Source organism: Tupaia chinensis, unplaced genomic scaffold (assembly GCF_000334495.1).
Source record: "Tupaia chinensis unplaced genomic scaffold, TupChi_1.0 Scaffold000622_1, whole genome shotgun sequence".
In the NCBI taxonomy this organism is placed as follows: Eukaryota; Metazoa; Chordata; class Mammalia; order Scandentia; family Tupaiidae; genus Tupaia; species Tupaia belangeri.
In genome coordinates, this window is record NW_006160142.1 from 1,809,390 (window position 1) to 1,828,237 (window position 18,848).

An 18,848-nucleotide genomic window follows, 5' to 3' on the forward strand; every position below is an offset into this window, starting at 1 on the left:
TATAGTCTACTGTGGCAAGCCACTGAAGAATTGAGGTGCTGGAAAAGATATGATGAAAGCAATTTTAGGAAGATAAACATCTGGGCCAAACTCCAGATGGATTAAAATAATGGAGGTTGGAGAGGCATATGGATAGTTTATTGCTGATAGCAGGAAAAGAGGCCTGATTGTGAAAAAGACCTTTAAATCATTAGAATAACACCAACAAACAAAGAATGAAAATAATGGAAACTTGGAAGTGTTAGATAAGAGAACTAGTGGAAACTAGGGCCCAATACTGGCTCCAGTGATGCCTTTGATGAGATAATAAAAAAGATTTTGCTGCATGGGAGTAATCAGAAGAACTAAGATATGAACACAAATTAGGAATTCAAGAGGGTACGATAGTTTAGGGAGTTATAATTTAGTTAGAGTTAAAATTTAGTTGGGTCATACAGTATTCCACACAGATATGCATCAATTAAATCTAAGTAAGAAATGATAAAATAAAATAAAATAAAAATTGGTTGGAATCTGTAGTATAGATACCCGTACAAATAAAACTCATCATCATAATCTATTTCATCTTTTTTTTTGGCCATAGGGTACATGTGCTCACTGAAGAGACAGAGAGAGAAAAAATGAGAAATCACCCCCAGGGGGCATGGCCACACCACAATCCCCTCTCCTCCATTCTCCTCTTGAGATTTTGAATAAGTATGCACACATGCCTGGAGTGAGTTTCAAGATGCTAGGTCTGGAACTCAAACCAAGTTTGCCCATGTGGAAGTCCAGCGCCTTAGTCACTATGCCACTGCTTGCTCCCCAGTAAACGTTTTTTATTGTTAAAATGTAATGGGCACAGGGGCCCAGCAGGTGGCACATAGTGGTTAAGGCACTGGACTCCTGGCATACTTGGGAACATCTTCAGGCTTGAACCCGAAACCTTTCCATGTGGGTCAGTTTTACAGAACGCTTCATTTTACCACTATGCCACTGCCTTGCTCCTGCCTAGAGTGATTTGTGGGTGTTAATGCATAATGTATGTTAAATAATTAACACAGTGTTCAAAACAGAGTGTTCTACATAGAGTACATGTCTACCTCAGGATCACTAATACTAGATTGAGGCAGGAATTTAAAAGGGTTCTATTCATGTCTGGGATTCTGACTGAGTTTTGTTACCTCTTTACCACAAACTTGGTGGAACACCAGCTGATTTTATTGACCCAATTGAACAGATTTGACCTTCTATTTGATCTCCATTTTCATAAAGGAAGAGCCTCATTTAATTATCCCCAGGTCTAATTCTCCTTGTAATTGTGACCATTTTGTCCTTATTTTCAGCAAAGCAAGCTTTGCATTTAAGAAAGGCTTCTTTTGTTTGTTTTTCCTCCATAACATGCACTTTCATCCAAGTTCTCTGCCAAAGTAAGCAATAAAAATAATAAATGAGAGGACTGAAGACTCTGCTTAGACTTTTATAACACTCTAGCAGAGGTGACCCTGAAAAATTATTATGGCATGTTATCAATTAGTTGACACTATCTAGAAAAATGAAGCTAAATGTTCCTCTATTCTCTCTAGTTTTATATCTCATAAATCCAGCTAAAATACTTCATTGGAAATGCATATGGTAATATCTAGACAGACTTATGTTAGATATATTCTCTTCTGGACTCTCACTGGACACTTTAAAGTTGATCCACCATAGATAACTATGCCCATGATAACAAATTACCTCAATAATACTTAACATGAGGAAAGTCATGTTAAAAAGTCAAATTTCTGAGGTGGGAGAAATTCAGCTGCTTTTTCATGCAGACATATTCATAGACTAAAAACAAAACAGACTTTAAAACGTTTAAGATGAAAGTCTGTCTTTGAGAAGTAGTCTACCCATGAGGCTGAATTTGACACAAAATATTCATCACCATAATTTAAATTTTAATATATGGCCTATTTAAAGACTTCATACTTCAAAAGGTTTTCACATTTATTATGTCATTCTGTATTAATTAAGAATCAACTACAATATTAGATTAGGTTACATCATTGGACTGTTATAGAAATTAGGTTTGTATTCCTTAGGAACCAATGTATAATACTTTTCTAATAACAACATGGAGATGTCAATATATAAACTTTTATAACAAATAAATCTGACTTATCAGAAAAATGAAATTGTATTTTTTAAAGTATTTTTCAATAATTTTATACAGAACTGAACAAAAGGGATTTTGAGGTGGAAACCATTTTTAAACTTATTTTGAAAAAACTTAACTTACAGAAAAGTTGTGAAAGATCATAATGAGAATTCCACATTATATTTCATCCAGCTTTCTCCCATTAATAACTTACATAGCCACTGTATAATTCTTTTTTTTTTTTTTTTGGAGAGATTTTCACTGTAGGGCGCGTGCGCTCGCCAGACAGACAGAGAGAGACATAGAGACAGAAAGCGAGAAATCACCCCCCAGGGGGGATGGTCACGCCGCAATCCCTTCTCCTCCATTCTCCTCTCGGGATCTTGGGCACGCACGCACACGCGCCCGGCGTGAGTTTTAAGCCACCGGGTCCGGGACACAAACTGCGGTCGACTACGTGGGAGTCCAGCGACATAGCCATTACGCTAACTGCTGGTTCCCACCACTGTATAATTCTTAAAACCAAGAAGTTTACATTGGAAACAAACTATTAACTAAAGATTTTTTTTTAGTTTTACCAGATTTTAACTAATACCCTCTTTTGATTCTATGATATTCTAATCTAAATCCCACATTACATTAAATTGCCATGTCTCCTTAGTCTTTCCTTATCTGACATTTTCATCATAAATGTAGTTGACATTTGTGAAGAGTACTGATGGATTATTTTATAAAATGTCCCTCAGCTTGGGCTTGCCATGATTGAAGTGAGGTTATGGGCATTTGTCACGAGGAATACCGAAGAAGCTGAGTGCCTTTCTCAGTGCATCATATCAGGAGGTAAGGAAGGTCAATATTTCTAATCAATGGGAACATTTAACTTGATCACTAGGTAAGGTAGTCTGCTGAGTTTCTCTGCAGAAAGTTGTCATTTCCCATTGAAAGAGATACTTTAGACTACACAGATTGCAAATCTCTACCTAAACTTTTATCTACTAATTTTAGTATCTATTGGTGCATCTTGACTTCAACAATTGTTAGTTTGGTTATCTAATGCTGATTTTCACTGCTTTCATCCTTCTTCATTTTTAAATTGTAATTCTTCTGCAAGGATGAGCTGTCCTTGCTCCCTCATTTTTCTGTCTATTTGTTCAATTCTGTATATCATTATGGGTTCATACACATTAATGTTATTTGTTGGGTTAAGATGCAATGCTATTTCTATTTTGTTGTTCTAGTTCTGACCATTGAGAACTCTTTCACATTGGTTCCTATGCTCTTGTGATGCCTCTGACAGAGGTCAATAAAGTTTGACAAGCAGGTCTAATGTGGCCCTCTACCTACTTTCATAAATAAGGGTTTATTGGAACACAGTCATACTCATTTATTTATTGATTCTGAATTGCTGCTTTTGAACTATAATGGCAGGGTTAGGTCACTGTGACAGAGGTCATGCTTCCCACAGCTGAAAATATTTATTACCTGGCCTTTTCTGGCGAAATTGGTCGACTTATATCCTATTTTTTTTAAATTATGAACTGTGAATATTGTCCAACATGTGTTTGTATTTGTCATATTTGAGGAATCTGAAGCATGTATTTTTTTCCTACATTATCCTACCTTTATTTATTGTATTAATGTTAGTGATTTATTTTTTAAGAGGTTTTTGCTACAGGGAATGTGAGCTCACCAGAAAGACAGAGAGAGACTGAGAGACAGAAAGAGAGAAATCATCCCCAAGGGAGACTGGCCATGCCGCAATACCTTCTCCTCCATTTTCCTCTCAGGATCTTGGGCACGCATGCACACGTGCCTGGAGTGAGTTTAAGTCACTCTTTCTGGGCTTGAATCGCGGTTGATAACATGGGAGTTCAGCGACATAGCCATTACTCTAACTGCTGGTCCCAGTGATTTATTATTTTTTATGAAAAGAAAGAAATGAATTGTTCTCCTGAATTGGATGGAGATATATATATATATAAAAAGACAAAACCATAAAGAATAAGAAAGAATGGTGAGTGAAAGGTGAAAATTACCTATTAAGAGGACAGAAAGAAAAAAATTAACCTTCTTTCATGAATTCTAGTTTCCTGCATATGCAAAGAGCTTTATTATCTTGTTCTGATAATAATGAAAAATAACACTTTCCAAAGATATTAGATTTATAGTTATTTTTGCCTTGAAGAGTTTGAATTGTTATTTTACTATCACACTTCACAATCCTCAGTCAGTTTACTAGTAAATCTATCCAAAATGAGACCTTCAAAGAATGCATTTTGGCTTAAGGATATTTGTTATATAATGCACCAATGCTGTAATCACATCGAGCATGGAATTATTGCTCAAAAATCATTGATTAGGAGGATAATGACCTTTCTACATTTATACTTGAGAGAACTAATTTTCTACATTTTTCTACATTAGAAGTACAAAAGTTGTACTCCTTCTATTGAAGAACGGGACTTTTATTTGAGCTAGTAAGGCTTAAGCAGAGGGATGTGTCAGTGGTCAGAAGGTTATTATTAGGAGGTTAATAAAGGTCACCTAGGGACCAGCAGTTAGCATAATGGCTATGTCGCTGGACTCCCACATGGTCGACCACGGTTCGTGTCCTGGACCTGGTGGCTTAAAACCCATGCTGGGCGCGTGTGCGTGCATGCCCAAGATCCTGAGAGGAGAATGGAGGAGAAGAGATTGCGGCGTGGCCATCCCCCTTGGGGGGGTGATTTCTCGCTTTCTGTCTCTGTCTCTCTCCGTCTGTCTGGCGAGCGCACACGCCCTATAGCAAAAACCTCTCAAAAAATAAAAAAATAAAGGTCACCTATTGGAAACACATTTCATTTGAGGAGAAGACAGTTCTTCCTTCTATTTAGCACCCTTTATATTTTTCCTCTAAAATCTCAAAATCTTTAAAGATTGCTTAGAACAGGGGTTCTAAATTCTAGGTAAAAGGGCCTAAGGATGTTGAGTGGCACCCTCTAAACACAGAATGTAAAATAACGTTTTACACTCAGAAATTATCCCCCCACCTCCGGGGGGGATGGCCGTGCTGCAGTTTTACACAGTTTGTAAAAATGCATGCAGATACATGTGCATTTTTCAAAGAGAAGGTGTTTGGGGCCGCTAGTGGTATGGTTATTGTGGTTCCTGGATTCCTTACGGTTGACTGCAGTTTGAGTCCTGGACCTGAAGGCTTGAATAACATGCCAGGTGCATGTGCACAAATGTCTAAAATACTGAAAGAAAATAGAAATAAAGAAGGAATGAATGTAGTGTGTCCATCCCCACGGAGTGTGTTTTCCTATTTTCTCTCTCTCCATTTTCCATGGGGGGGGGGAGGCTTTCACTCTCTTTCGCTCTCTCTCTGTATCTCTGCAGTAAGTGCAAGTACTCTCTGTCAAATCAAAAAGTAAAATAAAATAACATAAATACTGATAGGGTTTTCTAATTTATCAGAGAGGCAGAGATAAATTGGAAATTTTTTAAAAATTCATCTAATTAATGTTTAAAATCACAGTTATGTTATTTTTTACTCTATGTACAGTCATGACACAAGTATATAAAATGTCAACCTTTTAGATATTCTGTAACCAGTTGACCACACTCTCATTACTTGCTAGAAATAAAGTGACATTTAATACTGACTTATTCCTGAGTGTACAAGATAAGAAAAATAGGTAGGTGAGGGACAAAAGGAAAAACATGCAAAGCACGAGTCCTGCTCATAACTGGCATTCAAAGCCCTGACATTAAAAACTGAAAGGAAGGGACTAGCAGTTGGCATAATGGCTATGTCGCAGGACTCCCATGTAGTCAACAGCGATTTGAGTCCCAGGCTCGGTGGCTTAAACTCACTCCGGGTGCATGTGCATGCAAGCCCAAGATCCCGAGAGGAGAATAGAGGAGAAGGGATTGTGGCGTGACTATCCCCCCCGGAGGTGAGGGTGGCAATTTCTCACTTTCTGTCTCTCTGTCTCTGTCTTTCTGGCAAATGCACATGCCCAATAACAAAATCCTCTCCAAGAAAAAACTATAAGAAAAAAATTACATTGCAAAATTTTTGAAATTGTTTAATTATAATACAAAAATTCTAGTTGTTATCTTTGTTCATCAAAAATTATATGAGTATTCCTAGAACACTTAAAGAAGAAGAGCTCTTGAGAAAATAAGGGGCCAGGGGACCAGTAGTTGGCACAATGACTATGTCACTGGACTCCCATGTAGTTGACTGCAGTTCGAGCCCCAGACACGGTGACTTAAACTCACGCTGGGCGCATGTTTGTGCATGCCTGAGATCCCGAGAGGAGAAGGGATTGTGGCGTGGCCATCTCCCCTGGGGGGTGATTTCTTGCTCTCTGTCTCTCTCTCTCTTTCATTCTGTTGAGTGCATGTGCCCTATAGCAAAAACTTATTCCCCCCCAAAAAGAAAAACAAACAAACAAACAAAAAAACAAGAGAGCGTGAGAGAGAGAAAATAAGAGTTCAGAGTATTTAAGAAAGTATTTTTTCGAAAAAAGGCTTTTCATTGAGTTGATATTGGACACAGAAAAGAAACAAATTACTTGATTCAAGATAGTTTCAGATATTAAGTTATAAAACTATTATGACTAAACTATAAATCTCAAGTCTAGTCAATAAAATATTTGTAAAGGCCATTCAAAGTTTTCTGAAAGCCTAATATCCTTTAAAATATAATTTTTCTGACCTTCAATCTTTGGCTATTCTCAAAACCTTTTTCTTAACAACCAAATTGTACATTGATTGTGATGATTAATTTTTAATATCTGACATGTTTAATTCATTGTTTGTAACCAGTAGCTAGATTCATTAGCCTGAAAAGTCGACCCAATCTCAGTCAATAATTTTCACTATTTTTATTTAAAATCATGCTAATATTATTCTCCGTTTAACATGAGTATTTTTCAGGAGTGGAATTAGTGTGTTCTTTAAGAATGATAAGAATTTAAATTGCTAAACAAATTGTACATTGGTAACAATAAAGGTGAACAAGAAGGCAAATAGCAAAGTTTTATGAAAATTAGAAAAAAGGCCACCATTCATATATTACAAATACATATTACATGTTATATATCATAACACTATCATATAAAATATATTTTGCAAAATTCCCTGAACATAGTAATGATTAAAAATATTTCTCACATGGGGGCTAGCAGATCGTGTAGTGGTTACGTCACTGGACTTTCACATGGCTGACCACAGTTCGAGTCTCACACCCGGTGACTGGAAAAGGTGCACGTGCAGGCATATCCAGGATCCCAGGAAGAGAATGTAGTAGAGATTGCAGCGTGACCACCCCTCAGGGGGGTGACTTCTCACTTTTTACTATCTCTCTTACTAGCTCTCTCTCTCCAGAGAGTGCACATGCCCTAATGCAAAACCTTTAAAATTTTTTTTCTCATTTGATATGCTTGATTGATTTTTATGTAATAGAATCTGAAAATTAGTCAATAAGGAAAGGTCATTAAAAACTGGCAAAATGGAATAAAGTTTTGTTCACCAAGTACTTCAAAACATATTTGATACTTTTAATAGGGTTGAAGTAAGTTTAGATTTATATGTTGTGCATGGGGAACCAACTGGTTGCCATCCTATTACATTAGGCTTTTGGGTTCTGATGTTATTTTTAAGGTATTCTACCTCCTTGGCTCAGTTATAAAGTAAAGTAACTTAAGTCAGAGACAAAAAGTAGTCGAAGGAAAAGGAAGAGAAGAGTTTTGACTGGTATGCCTCTGTATCATTCACACAGGATACAAATAGTAGATATTCAACACATATATAAACTAATTTTACAAATGATTTGTTTTGTCAGTAAGAAATATTTAATACTGGGTCACTGGAAAAGTCATGACTCATTTTTGCATAGAAAAACTTGTCATGACTTTTCAATGACCCAATAATACATTTGTTATTAAGATAAAGATTGACCGTGTTCTGAAGAAAGAAAGAAATGTACTAGTAGGATTTAACTGAGCTTTTAGAATTGTCTTAAAGATAATGATCAGTTTTGCCCTGTGAGAATCTGGCCCAAGTGTTATAAGGAAAAATGCTGACTGATAGGCCGATATTTTAGCTTGCGGTGCAAGAGAACTTTGTGGAAGTCATTGGTAAGTCTCATCAACAAGTTTCCTGAGTTTGAACATGAAAAACATTCCCATAAACACATAGCAAGAACAATAATTCTTTTAAAAAAAAGACAACTTACAGTAAAACTACAAACTTTGATTTAAGGAATGAATCAGTACACCCTTGTTGATGTAATATCTTTCACTTTTTTTGCACTGTGAAGAATAATTTTCTGCAAAATATCTGCATTATCTATGATTCCTGTGTAGTCCAAATGACACCAAAACCCAGAACAAATCATGTGAGTTTTTATTTTGTGTAAAAATAAAAAGTGATGGTTACCCTACATTAGCTGTAAAGCTCTCATATTAAAATAATAATAGTAATCCAGGTCATTGAGAATATAAGAACAAGGGGAAAGTCTGAGAATATATCAGTTCTTTTCATTTCCTTAGGCACAATTTCTCTGAAGCCAAGCTGAGAATTTTAGGCAGATATATTTAATATGCTGCTCAATAAAAAGCTCATTATGTTTCATCATTAAGAATAGCCCCCAAAGTCCTAGCAAAATTGAACACCATGAAAGGAGATAATTAACAGAGGAAAAGTCAGAGTTTTAGACACTTTTCTATCTAACACAGATATAGTTATTTGAGGCTTCAGATTTCTCAAGGTACGTAAGATTTGCTGTGGAAAATTTAGATTAATAAACATTTAACTAAGTAGAATTGAAGCCAAACATTTTTATATTAAAACAGTCATCCATGCGTGTAAGTACACTTTGGCTAAAAAACACTAGCAAAAGACAATGTTTTGACATAGAAGTAAAATGAGGACGTAAGATTTACTCAACAATGATTTTTTAAGTTCCTACTGTGTGTCAAGTCCTAGTTATTATATCTTTGGTCGGACTTTACCTAAAATTGGTAATTTACTTAGAGGACGATTAAAATCTTCAGTATGATTTATTAGTTTCTACCAAGAAAGATGTATTTCCATTATCTTTTTTTTTTTTCTAAGATTGTTTTTTTTTTGTTATAGTGCGTGTGTGCTTACCAGAAAGACAAAGAGAGACAGACAGAAAGCGAGAAATCAGCCCCCAGGAAGGATGCGCACACCTCAATTCCTCCTCCTCCATTCTCTTTTCTGGATCTTGGGCACACATGCACACGTGCCCAGCATAAGTTTAAGCCATCGGGTCTGGGACTCCAACCGCAGTTGACAATGTGGGAGTCCAGTGACAGTAACCATTACGCCACCTGCTGGTCCCTATTTCACTATCTTAACTTTGTATGGAGGAAATTAAACTAAGTCAAACATTTCCTATATCTATACATTTAATCAGAACATGTGGAAGTTTGTGAAGGTAGAAATGTTTCTCCAAAATATTTAAGAAAACTAATGTTCTAAATTTAATACTCCATAATGATTTACTGTTTTCTGATAAAGTTCCTAAAGCTTAGTTGAAAAATATGAGGCTGGATAGTGGGTGCAACAGTAAAGCATGACACTTCCCCACAAGGGAAGGTTTTAGTTTTATGTTTGGAGACTTCCCTGAGTACACCAGGTACACCTGTGCCTATGGTCGAAGGCTGGCTGAGGCTTGGGGTGAATCATGGCATCATAACCCTTTGACCTGCTGTATTTTTGTCTCTCTGACTCATTCTCTCACTCAAGGAAGAAATAAATAAATAAACAACAAAAAAAAATCACTGCCTATTAATGATTACTACTGATTTAAAAGTTTTGTGCAAACAAAGTTATGGTTTTCAAAGAAAATTATTTTTATTCTGTTATTTACTTATTTATTTTAACTTTAAAATATCCCTTTTTTCTTCACATTTAATTCTTGTATATCTCCACAGCACACAATATGGTTTTTCAAAAACATACATTACATTTTCATCAAATCACGGATATCACCATATACATTTTTCCTTTGGAGAACTTTACATTCTTATGTCTGTCTAGTACTTTTTTCCTAAGCCCCTCCCACACAATGCAACTTTCCACTCCCCTCCCATAAGGTATCTGCTATCCACACTTTTCTTCCCTACTGTTATAATCTTTGACTCTTTTAATTTGTCATAGAATGCAGACATTCGGTATATACTGAACGGCAACATACAGTGTCTTTCTGTCATAGTCTGGCTTACTTTACTTAGTAATAAATCTCCTATGTTCATTCACTTTGTATCAAATAACGAGGTCTCATTATTTCTTACAGCTGAGTAATGGTGTACATGTGTCACATTTTTTCAATCTAGTCATCTCTTCTTGAGCACTTGGGTTGATTCCATGTCTTAGCAATTGTGATTAATTCTGTATAAACATGAATGAACGTGCAAGTGTCTTTGTTATTTTCCTGTCCTTTAGGTAAATATCAAGGAGTAGGATTATTGGCTCAAATGGAAGTTCTATTTGTAGGCTTTTGAGGAACTTCCATCTCTTTGTTATTTTTTAATACTCATAAGATTGTGTGTGTGTGTGTGTGTGTGTGTGTGCAGAAGGTGGGAGTCAGGAGCTATGACCAGTTATGCCCTAACATTTAGTCAAAAAGAATATACCACAGTGTGTGGAGGGACACATCTAGTGATCTATTCACTTTGGGGTCTGTCTCCCTGACAGTGTAAAAGAAAGTTCACAGCTTCCCACAAGAATCTCCTACGGTGTAATATTTTTACTCCACCACTAACTAGTATAGCGATCTTAAGCAAATCATTGGCCTCTCTAAGGTTCCATTGTGCTGTCTGACAAACGAAGGAGTTGGAATAGATTAACCTTGAAGTTCCTGTCCTCTTTCAAATGTTATAATGATAAATACGGTCAATTTCTTAATAATATTGTTAAAGTATATTGGTCCAAGAAAGCCTCTGTACTCCTGCTTTAGTTTCTGTAAACAAACCACAACCTCACATGGAAGTCTGCTTCCTTAGTAGGTTTCTAAGTTATGCCAATAACAGCAGCTACGCTTCAGTCATAGACAGCCTACCTGTTAAACTGCGTTAACACAGGCAAACATCAAGATCTAACCAATCCAATTATTTCTCTCTCTCATTCCCTCATTTCTGTCTTTGTACATTATTTTCTTCTTCCGACACATAAATATCCCTCGACCATGAGGATACACACGGTCCCTTGGAAGCCATTCTGGAGTTTCTGGTTTGAATCATTTTGCACAATGAAATTCCACTAAATTAAAATGTCTTAAGTTTTCCTTTTAAAAAACATCATACATTGGTGGTTAAGGGTGCTGGATTCCCACATGGCCAACCATGGTTCGAGTCCTGGACCAGGCGGCTTGCTTTCTCACTTTTCCCTGTGTCTGTCTCTCTCTCATTCTGTCCCTCTCTGGTCAAACTAAAAAGAAATAAAGTTAAATAAAATAATTCTTTAAAAAAAAATCACACATAGTAAAAATTAATTTAAATATATATTTTAAAAACAAAAATCATTAAATTAATGAATACTTTGGTTATAAAATAGGAATCTCTGAATAATAGATTGACTTAAATAATCAATAAATGGATAAATTAATCTAAATTAAATATGTAGAATTTATTTTTTGTTCCTTTTTTTATTTTATTTTTTTAGTTTGCAATAGGGTATGTATGTGCACTCACCATAGACAGATGGGAGGTGGAGGGAGAGAGAAAGTGAGAAATCATCTCCCTAGAGGGGATGGCCATGACAAAATTCCCTCTCCTCCATCCTCTTCTTGGGACTTTTAGGTAATGCATGCACACACACCCAGTGTGATTTTTCAAGTCACCAGGTCCAGGACTCAAAACCATGCAGTCAGTCATTATGAGATTCAGCTGCTTTAAGCTCTGCACCATCTGCTGGCCCCAAATATAGGATTTCAAGGGTAATCATCAATGTTACTTTCTTGAGCCCTGAAATATTTTACTGGCTTTCACTGGTGAAAGCAGAATTAAGATTTAGAGCTAATACCCCTAAGAACTTTCTGCCAAATTGCATGGTCATACAAAAAGTATTTACACTATCTCTATGGAGTCTTCCCTTGGGCTATTCCTGTCTCTTTCAAGTCCTCTCATTCTTAAAGGATCTACTTTGTCACATCACTCCAGATCACCACTTTCTTCTTTCCTTATACTCTAATAGCAATTAAACTCTATACTACTAATTTAGACAGTTAATACATTTTATTTGACTTTGGTAGGTTTTTCTGAATTCTTTTTGTCTTCTGACTAGAATAATCTCTTAGAAAGCAAAATGGATGTCCTCAGCTTTTCTATTAGTACCTACACCAGTTTTCATTTCATTGGTACCGAGTGCTGTCTGGTGATACACTGCAGCATGAGAACGTTGAATAATTGATAGTAAAAAGAAACAGGGGGGAAGGAGACAAAGAGAAGAAAGAGGGAGGAATGAGAAAGGACCTTAAAAACGGGAATATCTTGGGAACCAGCAGTTAGCGTAATGGCTATGTCGCTGGACTCCCACGTAGTTGACCGCGGTTCACGTCTTGGACCCGGTGGCTTAAAGCTCACACTGGGCGCGTGTGCGTACGTGCCCAAGATCCCAAGAGGAGAATGGAGGAGAAGGGATTGCGGCATGACCATCCCCCCTGGGGGGTGATTTCTCGCTTTCTGTCTCTATGTCTCTCTCTGTCTGTCTGGCGAGCGCATGCGCCCTATAGCAAAAACCTCTTAAAAAAAAAAAAAAGGAATATCTTTCCTTTTTTTTCTCTTTATTCTCTAATACCCAATTTTAGTACTTTTTCTTCTGATGTCTGGAGTGTTTAATAGTTTCCTAGATATTTTTTTCTGTCTCTATCTCTTCCTGCTAATGCTATCTAATGAATGCATATCATACTTATTATAAAAATATAACAGTTTTAAGACCCAAATCAAGTTTACTACTTTTTTCATAGTTGCACTACCCTGCTCACTCCAAAACGGTCTCTCCCTCCTTGAAAACTCTTTTCTTTTTAAATGTTATTATTCAAAAATAAGTCACAAAAGATATAATAACCCATATTGTTTCACAGCTCATATTTTTACTCTTGAAGATTTTTTTTTTTATCAATCTCTGTAACCAGAGAGTAAGCTTGGTTCCTAGCTCCTCTAATATGGTAAACATATTTCATTTGATATGTTAACTTGGGATTAGAAAGAATATTTGACCTTGTGTAAAATATTAAAGATATCTTTTGGCACAATGTTGTAGGTAAATGAATTCAAAAGTTTATCCTCAACAGTAACTGCTTTATATGCAGCGATCTTTAGCCTGCGCAAGGAAGACGATGTTAGGCTTTGTGGATTGTTATGAGAAGAGGAGGTCTATTTTTGTTGAGAGAGAAAATTTTGCTACTTAACTGTAATTAGGGACAAATCAGAGATTAATGATGCATTATATTCTAGAGCCTTAACTGATAAGCACCAAGAAAAGGCTTTCTCAACTTTAAATGGTTGAAAATATTGTATCTGTACTTTGCTTCACACACAGAAAATAATGGAAACTAGGTCTCCTATTCAGAAAATTCAATATTTATTCTAAAATATGAATTGTTGAGATATAGCAATATTTCGTATACTCCAAAAGAGCATAAAATCTACCTCTACTAATTACTTTCTCTATGAAAGCTTCCAGACAATTATAGGGTAATACCACTGGTCAATGCTTTGGGTGCTTTTCATTAAAGGCATAGAATCGCTACCAGATGAATTGCTTCATATAAAAGCACTTACCTCAAAGCCCTATAATGGAAGGTTAAGTGCTATACTTAATTACTAATTTCAACCCTTATTACCTATATTTTGCAGTGCAGGCACTTTAAAAGGAACCAACTATAGTCTGTTTGTTCTTTCTTCACTGATTATAGGATTTGGTGGTAAAAGCATTAGTCTAGCCACTTTTTTAAATGAATAATAACAAAAAAATTAATAAAAATAGCCACATCACAAACTGATCCAAAAGAAATATATTAGCCCTTGCTTTGAATTCAGATTTAAAAATCACTTTGATCTAAAACTTTATATTATACACATGCATGTATACACTTGTATTCAGGCTTTATGTTATTGTTGCAATGAAGCTCCAAGAGAAAATGTATTTAAATTTTTATGGCTTATTTTCTACCTCAGCATTATACTGACATGCACAGAGGTGATGATTAATAAAATCTTCGAGGACAACAGCGATGACTCCCCTGAGTTTGTCACTTATTGGTCATTAACTTTTTATACATAAATATTAAAATTCTTTGCATGTGCTCTGATTTTCTTGAGGGCAAACTAACATCTGAAATACTTTGTGAAATGGCACTTAGAATCTTTGACTAAACAGTAAAGATTATATCTAAAATAACTATCTCTAAATATTTTTTCCTTAATTATTATGATTCTTCTGGCTTCTAATTTTAATATAGTTTATGTTGTATTTCTTATGCTGAACATTTATTTAAATGGTAACCTAACATTGTATGTTTGAAACAAATATTAACTTAGAAAAAATAAAAATACATCTTCAAATAATTAATTAATGCTGTCTGACTCTCAGCTACCCGTAATCAAATTGAGCACTAGCATGCCACTAGAAGACCAGGATCACTGCTTTTCTAAACTATAGTCAGTACATGGTTTCTGATATGTTCACAATGAAAGGATTGTTAATGACATAAAATTAAATTGTGGGATATAGAAATTTATAAGAACCTTGAATATTTACCAAGTGCACTGAAACATTAGAAAATAAAGTTTTGATTATCTGTACTTAGGAAATATAGACTATATTTCCCTTTTTGAAGTGCATTATGTATATAAATAAAGTCTAAGTAGAGACATTTTAAACTTAGTTTAACTAAAAATTTTTCAAACTTCCTGGAGCATAGGACTTCTCTTCTGTCCTCATAAATAATCAGTCATAACTTCTAGAAGAGCATTCTTAAGATACCAATTTGCAAAGTACAGATAAAAGTTAAAAATTACTAAAGAAACATAATTTCAAAGGATTAACTGTTAAAACAAAGTTAGACTTCAAGAAGCAATTGCCACACTATAATGAAAACAAGATTCATCACAATTAGGTTGACTGTTCACAGCTGACAACATTCCAGGAGCAAAGCCTAGACGTGATCCTACTTTATGTCTTCCATGATGTCCAGTGCCAGTTCTCTCATAAATAGAAATTAGTTCATCCACATTTTAAGAAAATTGCCAATTTACTTTCCTGTAAATTTACTTTTCTTCACTGAGGTTGTAGTTATTATTTTTAAATAGTACAATTATCCTATTAATGGAATTTCAGTGATGGCAATAAGGGATTAGCAGTGTCTATGGAACACTGTACGCATATTTAAGTAGCTTTCCTTCCAGGTCTTTCATTTCTTCATCTTACAGTAGACTATAACAGGAGGACTGTGTGCATACAACTGTGGTGTAAAATGGTGATAATTCTCAGTTAAGCAAATCTGAATTGAGTGCCTATTATTTGCTAGTATTATAATAGGCACTGAACATATTATTAATTTGCTTGCTTCTGAATTTTGACATAGAGAAGTTTTTTTTAGTACATTTAATTCAGCAAATATTTGCAGAGCACTAGGCTTACAGAGTAGATTTGAACTAGAGCATAAAGATGTAGAATTTTATAAATCAGAAAAAGTCTAGAAGGACATCACAGATATTTCATTCCATAATTGTGAGTCAGTGTGAGGACAAACTCATGTTTATTTAATAAATTAGTTATTTTGTAAAATTATTTCTTTGAAATAAAGAAATAAAACTTCTAACAATGGAGTTTATATATACATTTTGTTTATCTCCTTATTGTGGAAAAATAAAATTTATTTCACAATTTTTCTTTATAATGTATTAAAAATTGTGTGCTGTACCTAAAGACAGTAATATCAAAAATGGAAACAATAAGAAGATTGACGTTTTTAGTAATTTATTTTGCACTAAAATATAAAGAGGTTAATGGCTATAGCAAAATACTTTCATGTTTTTTATTTTTATTTTACTTGAAAATAACATTTGTTTTATAATTGATAACATATGCAACCACAAGAAACACTGACCTAAGTTCCTAATCTACCACTTTCATTTCAATAATAGTATTGATAAAGCTCATTAGCAATGAATCAGATAATTTTTATATTATTAATGTCAATGATGGCTTGACATTAATTTTGTAAACTTGGAATGAGTAATACTAGTATCACTGAATCCTCATGAAACTTCATGATCATATGAAAGTGCAACCAAACTTTTCTTATGTAAATGTTCTTATAATTGCTGATTTATGGCACTTTCTTTCCTTTTTCTCTTCTTGACTCATGGCCCTCTGCATCTCTTGTGAATTTGAACTGTATACCACCATCAAAGCTGTTGGGTCTTATTTTCTCTTAGGGAAAAAAAAGTGTATAATATTCCCTCCCTTCTTTTCACATTTTATCTTTGTTACTTTTGACAAAGCCTTTCCTTTGTTCAAATGCAAGGATCCAGTAAAAAGAGCTTTGACATGTTGTGCCTTTCATGTGTGCATTTTTCTGGTTTCACTGATGTCCTGAATTTTACAAACAATAACGTGTGCCTTCAAGTTCTCCTATAAAATGCCATTGTACACTGTAGCAAGAACAGTTTAGGACAGCATTACATTCACATGACTCTAAGTCCAATAAATACTTCATGGTTTCTCAGAAAACCACAGTTTGGTGCAACAGATGCAAAACAGTGCTTTGTTTTTCAGTTTGTTTTTATACAATCTTCCCCAGACACACATTCACTCGCTTACCTGCAGGATAGCGCTCGATCACTGGCCAGCTGTCCACCTGTAACGTGGCATTGCCACCACTCCTTGTGAAACGGACCACGTGGTATTTGCCATCATTAATGATTGCATTGGACTCTTCAATGGCGATGTCATCTGTTCCAACATTAAACTTAACTCCAATCTTTCCTTGGTGCTGGAAGAGAGGAGGGGATAGAAGGAGTTGTATTAAGTTGTACCGATTGGCTAGCATTTAATGAGAATTACATACAAGGTGCTCAAGAACATGTTTTAGACAATAGCTGCTTTCCTCCGATTTTATTTCTGAAAAGGAGCATGCGGTACAAGCACGATTCTTGACATATGAGTAAATTTAAGACATCTCTTTCATGGATTGATAATTGATATTCCAAAAGATACTTTCAAGGGAATTGAGCTGCCTTCTTCCCAGAAGTTGCTATAGAGAAGGTGCCCAGCCTGCATGAAAGGACATCCTTTCATGTTTTTTAACATGGCCCCTTTAATCTGCTTTCCCCTTTTCAGAAGAAAAATGAGGCTTGAAATTCTCCCTTTTAATACGTGGTGAAATGAAAACAATGAAGTCTGTTTAGAGTCCATTGACAAATGCTCACAAAATAAAAATCATTCTAAAGGGTTTGGGCACAAAGACAGGCTGGGGGCAGTTTCTTAGTCAGTATACCATCAAATGCTAAGAGCTTGAATCTTGCTCAATTGTTTTGTTTTTGTTTTTGCTTTCATTTTATACAAGGTAAAACCATGTCACAAGAAGGTATAAAGACCTGTTCATGTTAATATAACTTACTAAAGGTAAGTACTCAAACTAAAATTGTTTCCTTATTTTTAGATTATGGCTAAGCTAACTTGAAGCAAAGATATATAGTTAACTAAATAGTTACCAATTTTAAAATATGCTAAATATTTTAACATTTTAGAATTGTTATACGAAATTAATCCTCTTTCATCACAAAGTAATAGTAAGTGCTTGAGATGGTGGGTATGTTTATCACCCTGACTTGATCAGTACACAATGGATACATGTTTTGAAAAGCCACACAGTACCTCTTAAATGTGTGTATCTGTTCCCCTGAAATTAAAAACGGTAATGATAATAGAGAATTAACCCCCTCTCTGAATTACACGAAGCGGCATTATAAATTATTCTAAGCATAAAGTGGTTGCTGCTAAGTTTAGAGTTTTATAACACAAGTTGGCGAGGAGAAATGTGTGCTACATCCTCTGCTTCAGAGACACATTCTCTACCAGCAGGGCTGTCAACTCTACCATGAGCTTAGTTGATTTCTAAAGCCTGTGGATTTGCCCTTTATCAGTAGCACAGAATACCTGCGCTACAGGCTCTGTCAGAGAACATAACCTCAAACTGTCTGTGCTTCACCCCTCTTCACCTTTCATCATTGAGAGGAACTGCACAGGGGAAGAGAGGTGAAAGGAGGTACAGTTCATCCATTACTGTCAAATTTTAAATAAAAATATTAGAAACTGGAGGTTTGGACCACATTCTCTTGACTCTTTGCAGGATTTACTTCACTGAACCAGGGAGTAAGAGAGGAGCATCAGGTTTAGACACATAATCCATACAGGAAAATCTTATATCAAAAGGCATTTATTGGGAACCAGCAGTTAGCGTAATGGCTATGTCACTGAACTCCCACGTAGTCGACCGTGGTTCGCGTCCTGGACCCGGTGGCTTAAAACTCACTCCGGGCGCATGTGCGTGCGTGCCCAAGATCCCGAGAGGAGAATGGAGGAGAAGGGATTGCATTGTGACCATCCCCCCTGGGGGGTGATTTCTCACTTTCTGTCTCTATGTCTCTCTCTGTCTGTCTGGTGAGCGCACACGCCCTATAGTGAAAACCTCTCA

The 18,848-nt window shown here is 35.6% G+C and overlaps 1 protein-coding gene across 1 annotated transcript in view; it reads right to left on the bottom strand.

The window, feature by feature from the left end:
- Positions 1-18,848, bottom strand: part of NRXN1 (neurexin 1) — a 1,261,405-nt gene that overhangs the window by 170,218 nt on the left and 1,072,339 nt on the right. The window contains exon 19 of the mRNA XM_006159011.3: positions 16,973-17,144. Within this exon, the coding sequence (XP_006159073.1) occupies positions 16,973-17,144 (172 nt within the window). The remainder of the gene's footprint in view (positions 1-16,972; positions 17,145-18,848) is intronic.